We start from the raw sequence: 22,660 nt of genomic DNA on the forward strand, positions 1-22,660 counted from the left end.
CGTAGACACTCTGTTGCGGCAACACACTATTCCCATACTGTACCGAAAGTCTTCGATGAATTTCGACCTGATACACCTTCCGACCACAAAAAACGGTCACTGCAAACAGAAAGCGGAGCAACCATGGTTAACGACAAAGCAGCGATAATAGAACTAACCTAGCAGCATCAAACCTGCACAGACATAACAACAATTAAACCACGCATGGGTATCTACACAACACAACAGTACTACCAACATAAACAAAAATATAACTAAATTGCGGATAATAATTGACTTACCCTCATATCTTACTCTCTTCACAAACAAAACAACTAATTTATACTTAAAGATAATTATTTAATAGAATTGAAAATTCTTTGATTAAAAAATGGTTCACTGGTGGATTGTTAACTATTTAACTTTCACTATGAGTAAGATCATTGCAGTGGGCTTTTCGGTTAAAGTAACATTGCTGATTGTATAGATAGAATTTCCATTCATGATAACACTAGTATTTCTGTTATCCATAAAACAACATTTCTGGATATTTTATTAGGCGACAACTTCTCTTGAAATAATTAAATTAATCAAACTGTTGATGGATGCTTGAAAAATTAAAATGCTAACTTCATGTTTATATATATATTTATATATGAGGTCTGATCAAAAAATAACAAAACATTTTTAATTATGTGCCAATGGAGATATTTAGTGATATCCAGTTGGCAGCAATGTGTTCTGCATAACCTCTGTAACCACATGTTCTTGGATTGTTGATAACTCATTTAGTTTTCGTGTTATTGTTATTTGAGTGCAAAATCAGATGACTGTTCTCCCTCAGCCTCCCTACTTGTCAGACTTGGCTCCTTGCGATTTTTTCTTATTTCCAAAAATAAAATCAGTGATAAGAGGATGCAGTTTTGAGACTGTTGATGCATTAAAGCAAATTCGTCATGAAGCTATCCAGGACTGCTTCACGAAGTGGAAACAATGAGTAAAGTGTGTGAATACTGGAGAGGAGTACTTTGAAGGGGACAAAACCAATAATCCGTAAAATTAATAGTAAAGAAATAAAGTTTGGTTATTTTCTGAACAGACCTCATGTTATAAATATATATATATATGTATTATAGTGTATATATATATATATATATACATTTTTTTTTTGTAAAATCTATCTTTTCAAGACCCATATCATATCTGTACTAATAATTATTGTATAACTCAACTTGATCCACAAAGTACTGAATCAAATATAGTAAATTGACACTCGCCTTAATTTTTCATATTTACAATAGTACTTTTGTGGCAACCCACATCATCAGTTGTAATTCTTCTTTACGAAATGTTTTTATTAGCAAATTACACATTAAACTCAGAGTAATAACACTGATCAACAAAATTTAATTTTTTGTTTGGTTAATGAGAGTAAATGGCTGAAATTTCTTTTAAAACAAAAAAATGTATGGTGAACGTAATATGACAATACATTACATGCATTTTGTATTCTCCTAAAATTTATTTCTTTTGGATTTTGCACTTGAAAGAAAATTAAAAATATTTTTCTAATCAGCATGACAGTTTATAAGTAATTATAATAACAACAGAAATAACTATTGAGTGGATGATATGTTTAAAGTAAGATGAAAGTTGGAAGAATGAGTCACATTCTTGTTCATTTTAATTAGTGTGTAAATAATAAGCATGATGACTAATGTAAAGGTCTGTAATAAATAAACAAAAGCTATTTAGTTGATACGTAATATAATAAAATACATTTATAAAATGCTAAGCTTATGGAGTTCATGCATAATACTACCTGAAAATAAGAATGGTAGTTACAAAAAAAACTAACCCTGATAGAAGAATTCTGATTTCATATCTAAAAATAAGCTTAAAAATACTGTAAGAATTTGTTATTCACTGTCATTTAATAAAATCATTGTTGATCAGTGTATTTAAAATATATATACATAAAATTTATTATATAAGATTTAAAAATTACATTAAGATTAAAAAGTTAAAAATTTTCCAATTTATAAAAAAATAAAAATATAGATATTTTGGAAAAATATATATTATGCATATATATATATATATATATATATATATATATATATATATATATATATATATATATATATATATATATATATTGTGCATTAATATTATTATTATATGCATTATATTATATATGCATATTATTATGCATACTATTATTAATAGCATATAAACACAAAAAGAGATTCAACCTGATCAACTTGCAAACAGAGTATGAAGAAGATACATTTATAAGGACAGTAATAGATGACAGCACAGTTTCAGATAAAGATTATGATAATATATACATTTTAATTATTCATACAACAGTATAATGTTGGCTGGTCAAACAAGTAGTATATTTTGTTTTTATTCTACTTAATTTTATTTTATCATAATTGATATCGTATTTTTATATATGTAACTATTAATTTCCGTAATTTTAATTAATTTATATATATATATACAATCATAAAAAATAATAATACTTACCTCTCTAAAAACAAGATAACAGAAATCAATGAATTTAAATAATAATAATGCAATTAGTTTTTAAAAATCCTGAATTTTTATATTCTATTTAATAGCCAGCCTATTTTAATCTATTTTATTAGCCAGCTACCCATTGACATAAACTGATTACAAAATTTTTTTGGTAGCAAGTACAGTAAATAGTATAATAAAAAGAAGACAATTAAAAAAGAAGGATGATCTCTTGTCACAAAGCTAAATCCATCTACTTTAATCATTCATTCTCTGCCTTATACTGTTCAAACAAGCCAGTCCCCCAAAAAAGGCATGTAAAGGGCAGTCATTAATTGTGTGTTCCGTAGTTTCAGTATCAGCTTCACAGAGACATCATTGATCACATATCAGTCACCATTTAAACTTTCAGTAACTGCACCTGCCCACTCCAGTTCAGAAACGATTGACGACGATCCATTACTTTCAAGGAAGGCTCATTCTACCTATTTTGTTTATCGGGTCAGAGACTGACAATTGTTCTGTCCATTGAGCATATCCCAGGATGTCATCCAACTGGTTTTGGAGAAAAATCCTTGTGAAAAAATTCAAGTAACATTAGTTTATTAATTTTGTTACTTTTATTATATAATTTTTTTAATATATATGTAAACTTTCTGGCATTTGTAGCAAAAGTACCTAAGTATTTTTAAGTAAAGTAGGAACTGCTCTAACAGTTGACTGGTTATGTTTATTTTTTAACTTCCCGTCTAATATGGGTATTAATTAGATTTAAGCTAGAAATTAAGCATAATGGAATTAAGCATATCATCTATGTAATCTCTGTTTTCCACTTCTTTTATAATGCACTAGCTCTTTATCATATTCTTTCTTATAAGAAAGGATAGGATTTTTTGTTGAAAGAATAACTTGAGCCAAAAAAATTAATAATGTTTTTTGCTTTAATTTTAGGTAATGAGAAGAAATCAAGAAATAAGAATGCAATTAGAAAGAGAATGAAGAGAAAGAGAAGCAGATGAAGGCGGTTTTCAAGAAATTATACATAATAGAGCAGTACATGGTGGTTCTAAACATTCTGTTATTGATATTGAAACACCAAGAAGGAATCAAGATATGATGTATACTACAAGAGAAATAATACAAGAACAAAGAACTCCCAGTGCTAGTAGAAGAACATCAGCGGTGCTAGATGGAGGAGGTGGGAGAATTAGACCAGGTGAAATGTATAGTCGAACTCCTGCAAGTCAAGCCTCATATTATTCAAATGATTGTAAAAAGTGTTTATAATTTGTAAATTTTTTTTTCAATTTCAGTGGTGATTTGCTTTGTTGAACATATTAGAACATTTGTTTAATTATATTAACGATTATGATGCAAATGTATTTTATTGGTTGGTACTTTTTAATAAGAACACTACTATTTGTTGGCAATCAATCCTAATAACTTGTTTAAATGAAGTAGAAGGGAAGTGTATGTACAACTGAACCCCATATAGTCACTATACAGATTGCTAGTAATTGTTTATTGTCACAAGTACAGACAGCATGTTAAGCTTTCTGTAGAAAGGAATATAGAATCCTGAGAATAGTATTCGTGACCCTTCTTTACAGATAATATGGTGAGATTCACATCTAAGCACCTATGTATTTAATCAGTGCAAAGTATGAACTTTGCATTGAGGAAAAGTAATCCACTTAGGCATAAATATTAGATAATGTGAGTATAATATAATATTATATTGCCATATATATAATATAATGAATTATAGTTGCCAACCTCAAACTCAAGTGGATCCTTTTTTTAAAAGGATACACTTTTCTAATGTTTTAAATATCTATTTTATACATCCATATCTTTATTTTAAAATTAGCACAGCATAGATAAAAATCACTTTGAATGAACTAAATTAAAGTCAAAGAAATAACATTAATTAATGTTTATTGAAGAAATGATGTGATTTACAGTAATGTATGGAAAGAATTGAAATTGCAGTCAGATTTAAGATACATAGTAGAGAAATGAACAAGATGTTTTTAACAGAACTCTGTATGTCACAATATATAAATTTGTATATCAGTCACGTATTTATTTCTTTCTAAATGATTAACTTTTGATCAGTTTTTCAGTCTAATTCTGGAGCAACTTCATTTTTTCCTATCTTTAAGGTTATTAACAACATTACAAACAGAATACGTTTAAAGTATTTATTAGTTTAAGGATAAATAATGTTAAAATAAAAGAATAAACTAAAAAACATAAAAATCCACAACCTCAAATAAGAAATCATTGCAATAAATGTAATTTAATCATTTTATGTGTTTATTATAATTTTAAACATTGTTAAAATTGTAAACAAGGTTTCAACATTTTTACTGAACCCTTGAAAATTGAGTTTCTAAAGGTTTGTTGACAACTGTAATATAAAATTTGATGTTCTTTTTAGATACGAGGTCCAAAAATCTTCATGGGGAACCTCAAAGGCTTAAAAGTCCTTAAGTGGTTAAAAGTTTAACAGTATCAGTTGAATTTTAGAAAATATCACTAAAATGAAATTTCAGGAATTTTTATAGTGATGTAATTTCAGTACTTATTTTAGCACTCCATAAAAAAATTAAAATGAACATAGTGATAGACTTCAAACATATTTACAGACTTTTCACAGCATCCAAGGTAGATTCCTAACCTCAAATACTAGAAACTTTATATTAGCCCACTTCCATGAATATTCTGTTTGTATTCATATATTCTTATTGATTTATAGATTACATGCTCTCTTAACCTATAGATAATAATATTTGTATTTATTAAAAGTTTGATTAAAAGCTGTTCAATTGTTTGATTGTTTTTTTTTCTTGTAGGTGGATATGGTATACCTAGTAACAAGAAAAATTTAATAGAAATGGAAAATGCTAGAAGAATGAGTGAAGCTGATTCAATACAAGTTCTTCATAGAAGAGGATCTGAACCAGGAAGATTAGATGAAATTGCTGGTGCTTCTGGTGGTGGACCAGGGCGAGGGAATGTCGCACATAATAGTAACAATAACCTACCAGGTACACCTAGACTTGGTAGTTATAATCATAATGATAATAATAACCACGCTCATAGAATAAATAATAATAACCAAGATGACAAGACACAAACTCTTGGTGTATATACTACACGAACTCCTGTCGAAACACCGAGGAATATCACATTAAGACAACAACCACAACATACACGTGAAGAAACAAGAACACCTTGTGATTATAGATTAATAAATAAAACAGAATTTAGTGATAGACGTAATATTTTTCAATCTAATGAAAGACTGGATGCTATATCATCAGCAGCCAGTGTTGGTAATATCGTGAAAGAAAGTAATAAAGAACAAATGTTAAATGTTAATAATGAGATTGAAGATAATCATCGGTTAAAAGACAATTTAGATGATGAAGATAATGATCATCATGGCTTTACAAAAAGTGTTGGTGGTGGAGGTGCAAATTCTGATTATGAAAAATTAAGAGGTGGAGGTGCTCAGTCTGATTCTGGTAGAGGTAGTACTGTTTACAGTAGTGGAAAAGCAAAAACAGAAAGGAATATTGATACAAGTCCTGAACCTCTTCCACATCCAGGTAGTTATTATATTACTTATTTCACTTATTTATATGTTCATAGTTTATCTGTCTAGATTTTAGCAGTAGTAATTGAATAGAATATGGTATCTTGTGTGGAAAGTTTTCATACTTACAGTATTCTTTAATTGCATGCACAAAAACATGCCAGCTTTTCCTTCTTATCAACCTAATTTTATTCAACGGTAATTTTAATTTAAAGTTAGTAGAGCTTAAATAAAATTACTCTGAATGATCTCAATTGATGTTAAAGAAACGACATTAATTGTACATAATTTAGATCATAGAAATGATGTGATTACAGTAGTATATGTAAAGAACTGAAATTGCAGTTGGATTGTCAACACATGTAGAAAAGAGAATAATGATAGATTTAACAATCATAATTATAAATTTACTGAAACTTACATAATTCATTAATATTTACCATATTTTTAAAATATCTATTTATTTATAGATTTTTCACATCTCATACATGCATAGGTTGTGTGAATGTTAACATTTCCATATTATAATATACTGTATTCTGTAAACAGATCCATATATTACAGTTAAATTAGAAGTGATACTTATTTACAAAGTGGACTACTTCATTATTTATTATTAATCAGCATGTTGAAATCACTAATTATACAAGTCATAATATTAATTTATAAGAGCCATTCAAAAGTTCTTGGCTTGATAAAGAAAGCATAAGATTTTCAGAAATTTTTATATTTCAATGTAATCGCCTTGCATTTTCATACATTTAGATCAAAAACATTCCAACTTTTTAATACCGAAAGTATAATGTGATTTGTCCAACTCCGCAAATAAGCAGTCATCTTAGCTTTGACCTTATTATTTGAAGTGATTCTTTGTCCAATGAACCATTTCTTCCAGTTTGGGACAAGGAAGTAATCACTGGTTGCCAAAAACGGCACATTTGGAAGCACTTTGAAGTGTAAGTCATGGGGTTTTGCATCAACAACTCAAGATGTATGTGCAGATTCGTTTTTGTGGTGAAAGAGCACTTTCTTTTTTACTATTGGTTAACCTGTATAGCACCCTTCAATCAGTCTAGTAGTGAAACGTAATAATTCCTATTGATGGACATACCTTTTCCCATGTAATCTATGAATTCAACACTATAAGAATCCCAAAAAACTGTAGTCATGAATTTTCCTGCAGATGGAGTCAATTTTGTTTTCTTTGGCGTATGTTTGCCTGTTCCCATCCAATGTTTGGTTGGACTGTTGTTTGCTCTCTGGTGTATAGTGGAAAATTCATGTTTCATCTACTGTTATAAAACATTGATGAAACTGAATGAATCACATTTAAGTAAGTATAAACAGCCTGAAGAAGCATTCAGCCAAATGTATATTTGTTTGACTGTTAACAAACACGGCACCCATTGAGAAAAAAGCTTTTCATTCCCAAAACATTGTGTAAAATGTAGTGGACACAGTTTATCAATCTGTTTGTAATCTCAAAAAGCTCATGTAACCTCAATCATTGATATTCAATATAGCATTGTCTTTTTTACTATAGGAAATGAAAGAGAAGAATCATAAAGTAAAATTGAACTCTTTTTGTTTGTCTATCAGAATGAAATCTTTTAAAAAATGTTCTTTACAACAGCTTTTAGAATATATAAAATTTTTTTTGCTTTACTCTGTCATCAAAAAGGTGCAACTAAACTTATTCCTCTTAAACTTTGCATCACACCATCTAAATGATCATAGTTAATAAATAAATGTCTTAGTTAGCATGAGAAATAGTCAAAACAGTCAATCATAACAATTAGTGCTTCTGTTTTTATATTGTACTTAGATTCTATTGAAAATGTCATAGATTGATCTCTGAAAGAAGTAAAAACTTAAATTAAACCCTAATTTTAGCTGTTCCTTACCCCAAGGTATCAAAATATTACAAAAAATAACTTTAAAAAAAGGGTAACATCACTATACTTCTGTGATGCATGAGTAGGTTGTAGCCCTGTGATAGTAGGTTGTAGCCACCTTGATAATTTAGAAAAGATTGCAAAAAAAGGTTTCAGTATGTATATTATATTTTTCAATCTTCTATAGGAAGTATTAAATTGTACTTGAAATGTATGTAATTTATCACTGGTAGTAATAAATAAAAAATAAGTATTGAAAAAAACTTATTTAAAATAAGTAAAACATTAAACTTTATTCCTTAAACATATTTAAAATAAGTTTTCTTATTAATATTGGAGGAGAAAAACTTACAGAACTACTATTTTTAACACTGGAGATAAAAATCCTCTTTATCGCTGAGATAAGAATTAAAAATGTTTTCTTCCAGATGTACAATTGGATACAACTGATTTCAAAAATGTTAAGTCTATATATTAACAAAAAAAAAGTTGGTTGTAATGTTCAAAATTTTCAGATGGAGTTGTTTTTTCAAAATTTTCAAGTAATATTTATTACCAGTAATTGATTTTTTCTTTTTTTTTGTTTGGGAGTGAAAAACGCCTGGGCGAGCTAGAAATGTGTATGAGTAACATTTTCATTAATCCAACCCGTTAAAAATCTTCTCACACCTAAATAAATTTATTAAAAACGAAAAGATCAATCCTCACTTACAGAGAATGTATGATCTCAGATTTCATATTTTTTCTACTGGAATGTAAATTGATGCTAACATATATGCATATAAATTTATATCCAAAATTTTCATATTTTTTAATTAAAAGGAACTTAATAAATAAGAAATAGAATTGGATTATCTTTTGATTGATAGCTATATTTTCCCAGTTATAAACAAATATAACCTGAGAAGTATATGAATGGAAAATGAAACTCTACACAATAAATCAGTTACAACAATTCATAATCTTCTGTGTTATGTGATAAAGTAGAATTTTATGTTTAAAAATGTTTAATTATATTATTAATTTTTAAAAAAATTAAATATAGGTGCCAGTGATTCACAATGGGTGGATATTGTTGAAACTGAATTAAGGCATATTCTTGATCCTAAATTACATCACAGTGTTGCCAATTCAACCTTAAGTGAAAGTATATCATCGGTTACACCACCACTGCCCCCGTTATCACCAGGCGGTTCATCAGATGATACAGGACCAACTTATAAACACAAAGGGTACGCTTTCATTATTTTTTAAGCAAAAGGTTTACTATTATTTTATTAATCATGATAAAAATTTCATTCTGTGAACTTCATATGATAAGATGAACCTGCATTCAAAAGTTATTAAAAGCAAATATTTTACCCTCTTGTTAGCATCACTTGTTAGATTGTAATTGGTTGAAGATATTGTTAGCCCTAGTAGAAAATATCAGTTATCGTTTTAAATTAAAAATTTTTCGTTTTTGATTTTTCAGAATAATTTATTGAATCTCTGACCAAAAATTATTGAAACTAATAACATTACTGAAGTTTTTAAAAATTAAAAACTACAAAAATATCAAAAATAAATATATTTCCGTTAAATTAAAACGATTTTCAGAACATGTGTTCTGAAAACAGAACACATATACATTTATGTTTATTACATTGTATGTGTACAATGTAATAAAAAGCAGATTCAGTATGTAACGTAATATAAAACAGATACAGACACTGTTAAAAATCCAATGAGTAGAAATCTATTAATAAAAGTATCAGAATTTACAAAAATTATCTAAAAGGAACTAAAATTTACTACCTTACTGTTTTATAAAAAGTATGCCATTTAAAGAACATAGGTATTAAAAAAAATGACAAAAACATATTAAAGAGAAATGTAATTAAGTTACTGTGTATTACAAAAATAGTATTTCTTAAAAATGACAAAAAATTGCAGTACGTTTAACAGATTACTTAGTGAGAGTTAATAATCAAAATTTTCCTTTAAAAACACTATTTCTACCTTAAAAATTTGTAATCTTACTTGCTTTGTATATTGATGTTAAATGTTAGTCTTCGTTTATGAGCTGTAACGTGATCGAACAAAGAACCTGTGTAAAATCACATTCTTTTTGTTTGTTCAACCAGTCCATATCGATATTCATAGTGATAAACAAAACATTCATAAGCTTTTTCTTGTGACAGTCCTGGATGCAAGTCAATAAATCATAGTTCATGCTTGACCAGTTTCCATCAGATTTTTGAGAAATTAAATAATTAATTTAAAACAGGTCTAAATTTAAAACAGTGCTCGATAAAAGTAAATATTTTGTTGAAGCAAAGCATCAGTTTTTAAATATTATATTCACCTTTTTAAATTAGTGCAGACATAAGCAGTTGAGATTGTTTTTAGATTCCTTGAAAAAACCTTCTTTCAATCTTCATACTGATAATATTTATCGCAGTTTTTCTCTTTCCTGTTTTTTCATAAAATATGCTGTTTTGATGTGATTTATTTTGATGTAATTTATTACGAAGTACAGCATGGATATTTTGGTTAGATTGTTTGATAGTAATGCATTAACATGCCTTTATACCTAAATAATACATGGATAAATGTATGATTTATTGCCAATTTAACAACGTTATTATACGTCAAACGTAAAAAAATGTGTTTTTTGACCCTATTTTTAGGGTTTTACACGAGATATCTTAGAAACAAAGAGATACAGTTCTGGGACCTATTTTTTTCGATTTCCCAGCTCAAAAACCATAAGAAACAATTGAATTTGCCCCTTAATTGACCTTCCCAGAATTTCAAAAAGTCTTAATTTACCCGGAGGAACTGAAACTCGGGCGAAGTCTTTCACACTGTATAACTCGCTAACGAAGCGTTTTCGGACCTATGTTTATATGAACTTTTTTCTTATTTTTAGCCTCTAGAATGAGTTGTCAAAGTATTGCCTTATCCTCCTGAATCATTCTGTATGTATATATATATATATATATATATATTATAGCTCAAAATTACAATAAAATTAAATTATTATAACTTAAAATTATTAGAATTTTTAATTCTACAAATATCTAGTACAGACAACTGAGATAAGACATTTGAGATAAGTACTGCAACAAAAATTACACTATATGCATGGTTTTATTTTAATGATGCAGCATATTGTTAATTTTTAACATTCAAAACTATTACTATTTTTAATATTTTTATTTTAATGAGCGATTTAATAAGATGAATTCAATCATAACTGAAGAAACAGGGTCCCACAAAAGTGCTATCATGATAAAATTATGGTAAGAAATGTTTTATCTCAATTGGCTGTTAGTATAGAATTTTAATTATAATTTAGCAGTATAGAGGAATAGTATGAATCTTAAAAAATTAATTTCTATAGTATATATATATATATTGCTGTGCTGTTAATTGAGCAATCAGAAAAAGCTCATTGTACTAGAACATTAGCTATTTTAATGAATAACTAAACAAATTTGTATTTAACCAGTTTCAATAAAAGTAGGAAGTTTTTCATGTGACATATTTTTTTTATTTTTAATGTACATTAGTACTTCATTCTTTATAAAACGGAGCAATTTCAATGAATCCTTTTTTTAGTTTGGAACTTGAAAGGAACTTGTATGTATTTTCCAGATAACTTATGGAAGACCTTTCAAACAAAACTTATGCAGTCTACATAATACTTGTAATAGTGTTTAATTATTATAATATAATAATAACGGGTACTAACAACCACCAGTTGTTGCCACTCCTTAGCCACGTACTCTTCAGAACCACAACAATTAAGTTTTGAAGGGCCCTTGATGAGGCGGGTGCACGTCAAATCAAACCCAAGTAACAAACTTGGCAAAGAAAAGCAAACAATAAGTCAATGTTCTATTAAGATGTGGATGTTGCAAAAACTTTAATCAACAAACAGTCGAACACTAGTGGGTGGAACACACTCAACCAGTAGCTCAAATTGTAGCCAAAGACAAGCTCAATGTAATAACAACTCTGGATGCATCAGGAAGACCTGAGTAATTGTTAGGGTCTGTTTTGTATGCTTTTTAGTATAGTGGGTGGAGGAGAGCTATCGTCCAGTGTTCTGGTAGTTCTTTGATCCAGATGCTGACAAGCAGTGTATGAAGGGTGATTTTTACTTGTCTTTCTGTATGTTTCCAGATCTTTACAAAGGTCTGATCTTCTCCCGCCACTTTGTAATACTTCATCTCACCCAATGCTTGGTAGACTTCTTTTATTATATGAATATGGTAGGGTTGATGTTTTCCAGTGGTGTTATTAAGGTGCTGGTGTCGAAGTTTAGGAGTTCTGTCAGTTTTTTGGAATTTAGGAGTTTGTTGAAATACTTAGCTAGGATTTCCATGTTGTCTTTATTGTTATGGACCAGATTACGGTTTTCATACTTCACTTGTAAGATTGGGGAGTTTGGAGTTTTTTTAAGGTTTTGTGTTAGTCTCTCGACTGTGTTTTTATGGTTGGTAGTTTCTTTTCTTTGTTTTGGAAGATTTTGGAAGGATGTTTCTGATTTTGGGATTGGTGTAACAGCCATGTTTGGAGTCTCTTCACTGTTTTGTCGAATTCTCTATTCCATCATTGATGCTTTTTACAAGATTTTATTGGCACCAATTTTTCTGTGATTATTATTTTTTGGTTGCTTTTTGGCAATTTTCATTCTTGATTAGTTGGGCAGGGTCTATTTATTATTATTTTTTTTTTTTTTAGGAGCTTGGTTTAGTTGCTTCTTTTGGGGAATGAATTTAATTTTAATTGGTAGTGTTTGTTCATCAAGACATGATCTAGTTGCCATTCTCCTTTATTGTCTTCAGGGTTTTTTCTGGTTTTGAGTGGAGTTATCTTCTTGAAATTTGTGGATTTCAAGATTAGGTTGTGGTTTCTGCAGAGATCAATGAGTCTGTCTGTACTCATTTGTTCTCTTTTTGGTGTTTAGCTGTTTCTGAAAAAACAAATGTTTTTCAGAGTTGATTTGTAAAGAATTTTTAAAGAAAAAACTAATATTTTTAAAAATATTGTTGAAATATTTACCTTTTTCGTAGAAAAAGTATTTTTCAGTTTATCCTCTGTTTTCTTTCACAGGCTTGGTTATAGTTTAAAAGGTGATTTTAAAGGTAGGGGGAAATTGTCCAAGAGGTACATGGAGTGGACGTCCTACCAAAGATAAAACACCTCAACATCGTCATGGCCATTCAAAACGAGAAACACCTGCATCTAAATTACCACCAAGTAAGTTTATTAACCTTTTTTTATAATCTGTCATTTGACTAGCTTGATGCATTCCAGCATTCCTGTTGTTAAAATAATTGACGCCTTGGTGAAGTACCTTGGTTAGGTTTAATTATTAAACCTAACCAAATAATATTAAATATTTGATTATTCACTGGTTCATTTATTTTTGTAAAAAAGCCTTACTTCAGTTATCATATTAATTATATTTATTATAATTTATATACATATCATTAATCATACATTATATTATGCATCATATTATTAATCATACATTTGTAAAAAGTACAAATGTGTCTTCGAAGGATGGGCAGAGACTGACTTATTCTAATGTGGAGCCAGCTTTTATAGCATGGATGGAGCCGAGTGAGCTGCCAGGAGCTGTGCCTCAACACCCATCTGCACTGTACTTATGTTTTTACTGAAGATAATGTATTCGATTGATTGATTGTAGATGGTGATTGTTAATTAACTGATGATGATGAAAATGATACTGATAAAGAATTGATGATGATGCATAATTTATTGTTGATAAATGATAAATTTGTACATATACACATGTGTCTTGTATGTATAAATCAGTCAATCATAATCATCAATTAATCCATCATCATCATCAATCAATCAGTCATCAGTTTGCAGTTAATATTGTTATTAATCTATTATCAACATTATCTATCATAAATCACTTCTCAATCAATCAAATAACAATCAGTCATCAAACAGTCTATCATCATCATCATTCAGTTCATCATTATCCATTAATCAATGATCGGTCATCAATTATGCAACCATAATTCTGCCATCAATCAATTGTTAATCAGTTATCAATCATCATAATCATTATCAATCTGTGCATCATCAATTAATCAATCACATAACAATCAGTCACGGTGGGGGGGGGGGGTCTCAATCTATGGCGTAAAACCTTCCCTGGGATACTCATGTATCCTGAAAATTTGAAAGAAATTGTTCAGTTGGTTCTCGTTTGATTATGTTGCAGACAGACCCACAAACTTTCACATTTGTATTAGAAAAATTGAATTATATTAGAAAAGTAGCATTGTAAATGATTTGTTTTGTTTGTTGTTTTCAGATTAAACAAATGTGAATGTTTATATTACCATTATTTATTGTGGTGGGTGATTAGCTGAATGCTTTTCTAATTGAAAGTTGTACACTTTTGATAATAATTTTAGTCTTTATGTTGTATTTAATATGTTGTGTACAAAAGTAATAAAATAAATGTTTTAAATTCTGTTAGGAAATTAATATCAAAATTTAATGTTAAGTCAGTTTTGAATGCTAATATCTATGAATTTTTTTTCAGCCTTAATGTGCAGCAGTCTTGAATTAGATTCCATGTTAGATGAAAACAATTCCAGTGATGAATTGAGTACAACAGTTGATACAGCTGATACTAGAGCTATACGAAAACAGTTAGAAGGTCCATGATCTTTGGTGCTGGCTGAGTTTGTTAGTGACAAGTAATGCTGATGAGTTTTGAAGAGCTCCTTTACAGGCTATAATTGTAGTACAGGATATAATTTGGGATTTTTCTATTGTGTTTGTTTGTTTAGTGTTTGTTTTTAGTTTTTGTTAATTATTAAGGTTTTGGACATCTAGGTAGCCTTTGACTATTCAGGTGGGTGGTTGACTTAGGTCTCCCTCCTGGGGTGTTATTTATTAAGAAATTATTTCTTTCTTTGCATTTTTGTCTTCATTTTGTTATATTGTCTTGTTTTGAAAAATTTTTAAATAGTTAAAAATGATAAATATAGGATATTGTTTATCATCTGATGTCTAAGAGGAATAGAGAGGTAGCTGAAGAAGAGGTGGCAGAAGCAAATAGACTGGCTAAATGCCTGGAAAGGAAGCATCGGCGGAAAGAGAAGGAGGTCAAGGAAAAATCGGCCCAGGAAGTCAAGGATAAAGAGGCTCGTTAGGCCAAAGAGGAGGAGGTTGAGATGCCAAATAGAAGGCGTCACAAGAAGCTCAGAAAGCTCATTTGCGGCTTGTTATAGAGACCATGACTGCAGAAGATAGTAGTAACATGTCTATTGAGGCTGTCAGTATGGTTGGTGTTTCAGGTCGACAGCAACGATCAAGGAAGGTTGCTGGAAGAGTAGAAGTGGCTGGATGGCCAAGGCAACAACTTTGGTGACAGCGGAGGAGGAATGTGGTTCAGGCTCTGATGCTAGGATAATTGAAGAAATATTTGGTTCTTCTGTGGGCTCGGAGAGACAAGCCTTACTGCCCCTGCAGGCTAAAAAGGCCAGAGGCTTCCACTTTCGCTGTAACTAACATAGTTTCGAGTGAAGTAGTTACTGAACTAGTTGACATGTTTAATTATATGTGTGTTGAGGTTGAAGAATTTGTAGGTAATTCAAGGAACATAAGAGAGAAGAGTGCTGACTATATACAGTCTTGTCTGCGTAAGCTGCAATTCTTGCACTTACTGATAGTTACAAATTTGAAGTTAAGTTTTTAAAGTTAGTTTTTAAAATTTTGGAAGAGATTAAGTGGATTTCTTCAGTGTTGAGGCCTACAGTTTTATTGATTGACAAGCCAGCTGATGTTACTCCTGAAGCATTCAAAAGTGAAGTCATTAAAAAATTAGATCCCAGGAAGCAGGCATTAAGAATTGTAAGTCTTAAAGAAAATTGTAAGAGTGAATGACAATTGTAAGAAAATTGTAAGAAAAATTGTAAGAATCATGGTGAATGACAATTGAGACAGAATAATATTAGGCAGAATGCAATGGTAAGTCAGTATAGCATTAAATCAGTTGGAACTAAGTCATTGCGGCATCGTCAAGAACTGAGTGAGGCAGGTTGTGTAGAGGCTTTTCATGTCCAGAACATGAAATATACAGTCAGTGAATTTAATAACCTTTTTAAGGAATATTTCGTGCAGGTAGATGGGACAGTGGTGAAGTCCACTAGATTATTGAATGTGATGAGGAGTTGAAAAGGATTTTCATTGAGAAGGGGTCATGTCTTTGTTGACTTTACATCCAATAAAGTTAAAGATTATGTTAAGGTGAGTTGGTGTTCAGTTGCTTTGGTTTGGGACACGTGACAAAATGTGTAAACAGGAAGAATTTTGTTCATTCTGTGGAAAGGAGGGTCACCATGCCAACGACTGCTTGACTAAGAAAAAAGGTGGGATGCCTGTGTATCCTAACTGTTCTTGTGATGGGAAACCACATGGGCACGACTGTAGGTTGGATGAATCCCCGTGTACAAGCATGCACAGGACATTCTATGTCATCGAATAGAAATATATTTGTGGTTGTTATATTTCTATGTCATCGAATAGAAATATATTTGTGGTTGTTTTATTTAATGTTTTTATGTTCAGGTTTATGTTAAGGTTTAGTACGTTTATTAGGTTTTATGTTAACTTTAGCATTTGCAGTGTTTTTCAAGACTATTTAATTGCTAGTTATTTTTGTGTTTATTATTAGTTTGTGTTTATGTTTTTACTTTTGTTTTGGTGTTAATTTTTAGGTTAACTTGTCTGTTTATTTCGTGTTTATGGTTTGTTGTTAAATTTTCAATAGTTGATATTTTTATTTTTGTGTTTAACTTTGTTTAATGTTCTGAGTTTCTCATTTTGTTTTGGTTAGTTTTAGTGATTGTTAGAGCTTTTGTTTTTCAATTTGTTTTGTTTAGGTTAGTTTTAATGTTCTTCAAGTTTTGTGCTTTTCTTAGTGTTTATGCTCTTTTGGCTTATGTTCTTGTTGATTTTCATTCAGTTTTGCATGTGGAACTCACCTTTTTACTGTTTTCCGGTAGGTCTAGGACTAGTTCAGCTCAATCGGTATGGTCTTGCTTAAGACCATTGAAACGCAGTTTAATTACGTTAGTGGTAGTGCAGCAATGGAAATGTCATTCGTGGCATTCACATTGGTGGCATCCTGACTGCGGCATTTAGACTGAAAGATGTCTGTTGCTGAAGTATTGAAGATAAACTCTGGTAAAGCCCCTCAGGGCTAGATACAGAGGGGGTGGTGTGGTGATGATCATAACCACCATGAAGGGTGTCTTCCCTTCAGGATTAGGATGACAAAGTTTGTTTGAATTTTTTTTCAGAGTACTCAATTGATACCATTACACGAATTGTTTTGTCTTGACACTGACTTCAGAAATTCACATTTCATTGCGATTAATAAAAATTACATATATTGTCACTATATATGAAAAATTTATCTCTGTCTCTTATACTAGTAAAGAACTATCTTGAGGTCATACTGCTGAATTCGGGTTCACACTTCTCTTTTTATCATAAATAATAATACGTTGCTTGTTATAATGTTACCTTGCAGTACATTCATTCAATACTATAAGCCAAAAATCTCTTCATACTGTTAAGAGGGAATTTCATTAGGATTATTTATTACTCCAACAATTGTTATTTATTGTTGTAAGAAAGCAAAGAAGAACAGTGGTGACCAATCTAATGAACAAACCACTTGAAGCTACTGTTCATCCTAAATTTGATCTATTATTTTATTTATTTTTAATCTCTTTTTATTGATAACCGGCCTTTATTTTTGGGAAATATTTGTTTATCTTTGGCAATGATAATGCTTGTTGTAATATTTATATTGTGTTAGTAATTCATTATTATTTTTATAATATATTTTAGATTAAGTCTGTATTAACTGATTTTATGGGAAAAATTAGAATAATTTCTAACCTGTTTATTATTTTTTACAGAGTATCAACAAAAGGTTCCAGAGATTGGAATCTCACGTTGTGACTCTTGCCCGAAGTGTAGCTCATTTATCATCCGAGATGAGAACACAACATCTTATGATACAGGTATTATTTTTTGTTTATAACTATAATTAATTATTCTATCAAACTGTTATAAAACATTTTAATTTATTTTCTTTTTATAAATAGAAGGGTAGAAAAAAGAATGATTTAAGATTATTAAATATATAAATATAGAGGTCATATTTAAGAAATTGTTGCATGTTCACAGTTCGACAATGATGTAGAGGTAGCACACATAAAAATTCTTATAAACATAATTTATTTACTCTTAAAAAACTTACCATGTACAAAATAAGTCAATTATAAAGAGCAAAATACAATCCGATTTTACTGTGGACCTTATGATAGGTAATACAAATTAATACAAAATTGACAAGAAATTATAACTGTAAAATTTGTTATCTTACACAAAATCAACAATCTATTTTATGCGAGAATTATTTACTTTTAATGTTTATGAACGGAAATTGGCTTACTCTTTTATAAAAAAGTAAGACCAGAAAATGTCCAAACAAACCAACAAAGTGTTATTTTATTGTTTTTTATTATTATAACAATGAACTCACTAATCAGCTTCTTGTACTTATCCACAAATAACAATATCCCAAAACTGAACACTCATAATGCACTCTTTGTAATAAAAAAAGCCAACCTACCCATTTGTTTGTTCAAATAATTTCAAATGAGTTCAAATTGTTCAGATGAGTTAAAATGATTTTTATTGTCTATACCTTCTACATTTCTCTATTAATTCTTTCTGAAAAGAATTTCTTTGTTGCTTCTTCTAGATTTTTCATTCTCTATTTTCTCTGTCTTTCTTCTTCTGGAATCTTCTCTATTTGTTACAATATTATGTTTATTATAAATTATTGTTTATTTTTTATAGGAAATGGAAGTGATTAGGGGTGAATTGGCAGCATTGAGAGCACAAACAAACATGGTTGCATCACGATCACAGTCTTTACCAAGAGCCCTTAATAAACTAAGCATTGAACAATCAAACTCAACGCCAGATAGAGTTAAGAGACTGACAAAGTTTTTTGGTGATGAACCTCCACTTATGAGGTTATTTCTAAAAAAGCTTGGATATGAGGTAAGCTTTTATTTTAAATTTAACTTTATAATAGATCTAATGACTACAAATCTGCTAAACATTTTATCATAATAAGTATTTAAAATTGTAAAAAAATATACATTTCAGTATAAAAAATAAACATACATTTACATTTGTACGTGTTTACGTGCATACATCTGCATAAACATACAAGCTCCCTTACAACATACAAGCTGTGTATAATATAAGCTCCCTTCAAGGAATGGACATCCGTCCTTTTCACAGTTCCTCAGGAGTCAGTGTGTCTTTATGGTAACCTATTTCTAATGTATGATTTTATATAGTTAAGATCAAAAAATAGTCGTTACAACAAAACATTTTTTCTCCATATGCTAAAGGGACTCGCCAAGAATAGGCTCAAATTTTGTAAGCCCTTGCCCCTCTGGTGTGTAGAAATATTCAACTAAACCATAAATGTTGTCAGATTCCTACCATAAGAAAAATTCAGTTATGTTATGTATTTCAGTTCTTTTTACAATGATTGTTAAAAATTCAGTCAAAAGAGACAACTTTGTCATGAGGAGCAATCTAAGTAAACAATAAGAAATATCTGTTGTTTGAACTGATTAGTCAACTAGTTTGTCTTTTGACTGATTTCTTACTTTATTTATAATTTCTTTATTTTTTTTTCATTTTTTCTACTTGGTACTTTCTCTAATTTTTTCATTAATAAATTTGAATCCATTTCATTCTTCAAAATTTAAATCATATTACACAATGCGCCTTCATCCAGAAAGACATATCAAAAGAACAAGTAGGACACATTATTGCACAACTGGGCTGTCGTAAAATCTGTTTGCAGTGGGTGCCATGCAAACTCACAGAAAAAAAAACAATAAAAAGAATGTTATGAAAACCTTCTGAAAGTTATCATGATGAGGGAAATTACTTCCTTTTCAATATTGGGACAGGAACAGAACTTGGATCCATCATTACAACTCAGTCAGTATTCTGGAATTTCAACTTGTGAACATACATGGTTGTGAATGTAAACGTGAACTACATAGAAACTGAGTTGACTGTAAATTCTGTGCAATACAGAAGATATTAAAACATTTTATGAAGTAGGTGCTGTATGTTTAACAATTCATAGAGCTGATAATTCTGCAACATGATAGTGCTCACTCAGCCTCACACATCCCTTTCTCTTGCTGAGGCTCTTGTACTTGAACCTATTCTACACCCTCCAGAGGGAGTTTTGGTGCCCTCTGATTTTCATTTTTTTCTTCTGCAATTAAAGAAGGAAATTACGGGTATTCATGTCATTATAGATGATGAACTGTAGTAAAGTCATGGATCAAAGAAACACTACCAGCATTCTTAATTGATAAAATGAGAAAACTGATTCATTGTTAGGAGAAATGTGTAGCTGTAAATAAATGGTTACTTCATGGAAAGATAAATGAAAGTTATTGAGGAAAATAAAATGTACTTCTATGCCATAATTGTTTCATTTTATTATCACTTTTCATTTGAGTTACTGAATGACTCAGTGACCGTTCATAGCTTTGTAAAGTACATGGGAAGATTTCAAAATGATGTTTGCTAGTGTTTGCTATAATATTTATTTTTTGGTCTCAAATTTTGTTTTAATGTTATCAACTCATGTTGTTTTAGTGTAAAAGTTTCTTTTACCAGATTTTGAAAGACAATTATCTTTTTTTTTATTTTTCAGAAATATGCTAGTACATTTGAAAATGAAAGAATAGGTTTAGTTGAACTACCATATTTAAGCGAGGAAAGACTTCATAAATTGGGCATACCATTAGGACCTCGATTAAGAATACTACAAGAAGCTCAACTTGGTGTAACTGCAAATATCCATGAAAATACTTTATGTATTGTTTAGTTAAGTTCGATATGTATAGATAATAAAACTACATGATAATTGTGTAATTTTTTTTACTCAGAATTTTATCGACTGTAAAAATTACTTGATAAACTTTGTATGTTGTTTTAGGACTGGAGTATAAATTTGAAACTATTATGATTTTTCAGTTAAATATACTGGGACAAGTTTAATCACTATTAAAAGTGGTTTGTTGTAGCAAATAATATTCTCAATTTATGTCAAGCTATGCAGTGGTAGATTTGCATATGATCTTATGATGTGCAAATATTCATATGATATGAATCTTCACTATTAAATACTTGTTTTGGCTTTTTTTTTTAATAATATACAGAGTGTGTAGCCTAAAGATATCCAACACTTTATTAAGGGAACCAGTTAATATAATTTAATAAAGATTTTTTTTAATAAACACAGCTGCAACTCACAAAGTTTTAACTAGGTCAGTCAAGTTAAATGTGTGCATCTTTTGTAGTTCAATAGATGCCTAGAAGACAATTATAAATTATTGTCTGGCGTTAGAACTCTTGCCAGGTGTTTAGAAACATCTGTGGCATTATTAGACAAAAGCTTCAAAATTCTCTGTTTTAAATCATCCAAATCTCAAATGTTTCTTCAGTACACACAACTTTAATAAATCCCCAAGCTAAAAAGTAAAAGGAGTAATATCTGGAGATCTGGGTGGCTGTGCAGTTGGACCTCCTCGTCCAATCCAACATCTGGGAAAAGTGTTGTTCAAGAACTTTCAATGAAAGTGTAGTGGAGCACCATTACCATGTTGTTGGAAACTGAAGACTGGCAGGAATCTAAGGAACACCAAAGTTCTCAAGTATGTCGAAGTACGTGTGCCCAGTATTAATTAATTTTGGATACTTTTAGCCCAGACACTGTATATTAAGCAGTCTTTCAAAATTAAAGTAGAATTAAGAAAATAAAAAATTATTGAAGTCTTAATTAGTTAAAAAGACTTTTCTCAACTGATAAAAAACTGTAAGCGAGTTGTAAAAAATTATTATTATACTGATGACACAAAAATTCTGTTTCACCTTACTTAATGATAGGAAAGGATTGTAAATTGAAAATTTAGAAAATTAAGCATTGTTATTTACTTTATGACATTTGTAAGTACTCATATTCCAACTGCAGTTAGAAATAAATACAATAAATAAACCAAATTAGTAATTTGGTTTATTTATTTTTTTCGCTTCACATTTTTTAATCTTTGATATTTACTTTCTCAAATTTTTACCTGGAAACCTAGTGTCTAAATTCAATATGAACTTTGGTGTATTTTGTTTACATATTTATTCAGTATTCAATAATTGAAGAACAATGCATATTGTATTTGCTCACATAAATAACTGCTGTTCTGACCATGATACCTCATGAACAATAATTCAATGCAGTAACTACTTAATGCTGAAAGTAGATATTATTTGTCAGTGTTAGTTATCCAAATTTTTATAATTTCTGTAATTATCACACTATTTTTTATACCTTGGATTACATTTATCTAGAGCTTAATTAAAACAGTTTTAAAACAATTCCTTTTTTTATTTAATTTATATGACAGATACTAATAATTATTTAAAACAGAATAAAATACCTGTAATAAAATAATAAATTATTGTGCATAATTAATTTATATGAGAT

At 29.6% G+C, this 22,660-nt stretch overlaps 1 protein-coding gene across 1 annotated transcript in view; it reads left to right on the forward strand.

The window, feature by feature from the left end:
* LOC142330878 (uncharacterized) overlaps positions 1 to 21,201 on the forward strand; it is a 35,525-nt gene extending 14,324 nt beyond the window's left edge. Inside the window, exons 6-16 of the mRNA XM_075376344.1 lie at positions 3,555 to 3,775; positions 5,364 to 5,517; positions 5,614 to 6,122; positions 9,050 to 9,236; positions 12,178 to 12,271; positions 13,143 to 13,257; positions 14,588 to 14,704; positions 15,773 to 15,903; positions 17,982 to 18,086; positions 18,931 to 19,137; positions 20,834 to 21,201. Coding sequence (XP_075232459.1) covers positions 3,555 to 3,775; positions 5,364 to 5,517; positions 5,614 to 6,122; positions 9,050 to 9,236; positions 12,178 to 12,271; positions 13,143 to 13,257; positions 14,588 to 14,704; positions 15,773 to 15,903; positions 17,982 to 18,086; positions 18,931 to 19,137; positions 20,834 to 21,007 — 2,014 coding nt within the window. The 3' untranslated portion in view covers positions 21,008 to 21,201. The remainder of the gene's footprint in view (positions 1 to 3,554; positions 3,776 to 5,363; positions 5,518 to 5,613; positions 6,123 to 9,049; positions 9,237 to 12,177; positions 12,272 to 13,142; positions 13,258 to 14,587; positions 14,705 to 15,772; positions 15,904 to 17,981; positions 18,087 to 18,930; positions 19,138 to 20,833) is intronic.
* Positions 21,202 to 22,660: the final 1,459 nt, after the last annotated feature.

Source organism: Lycorma delicatula, chromosome 10, assembly GCF_047948215.1.
Source record: "Lycorma delicatula isolate Av1 chromosome 10, ASM4794821v1, whole genome shotgun sequence".
Lineage (NCBI taxonomy): Eukaryota > Metazoa > Arthropoda > Insecta > Hemiptera > Fulgoridae > Lycorma > Lycorma delicatula.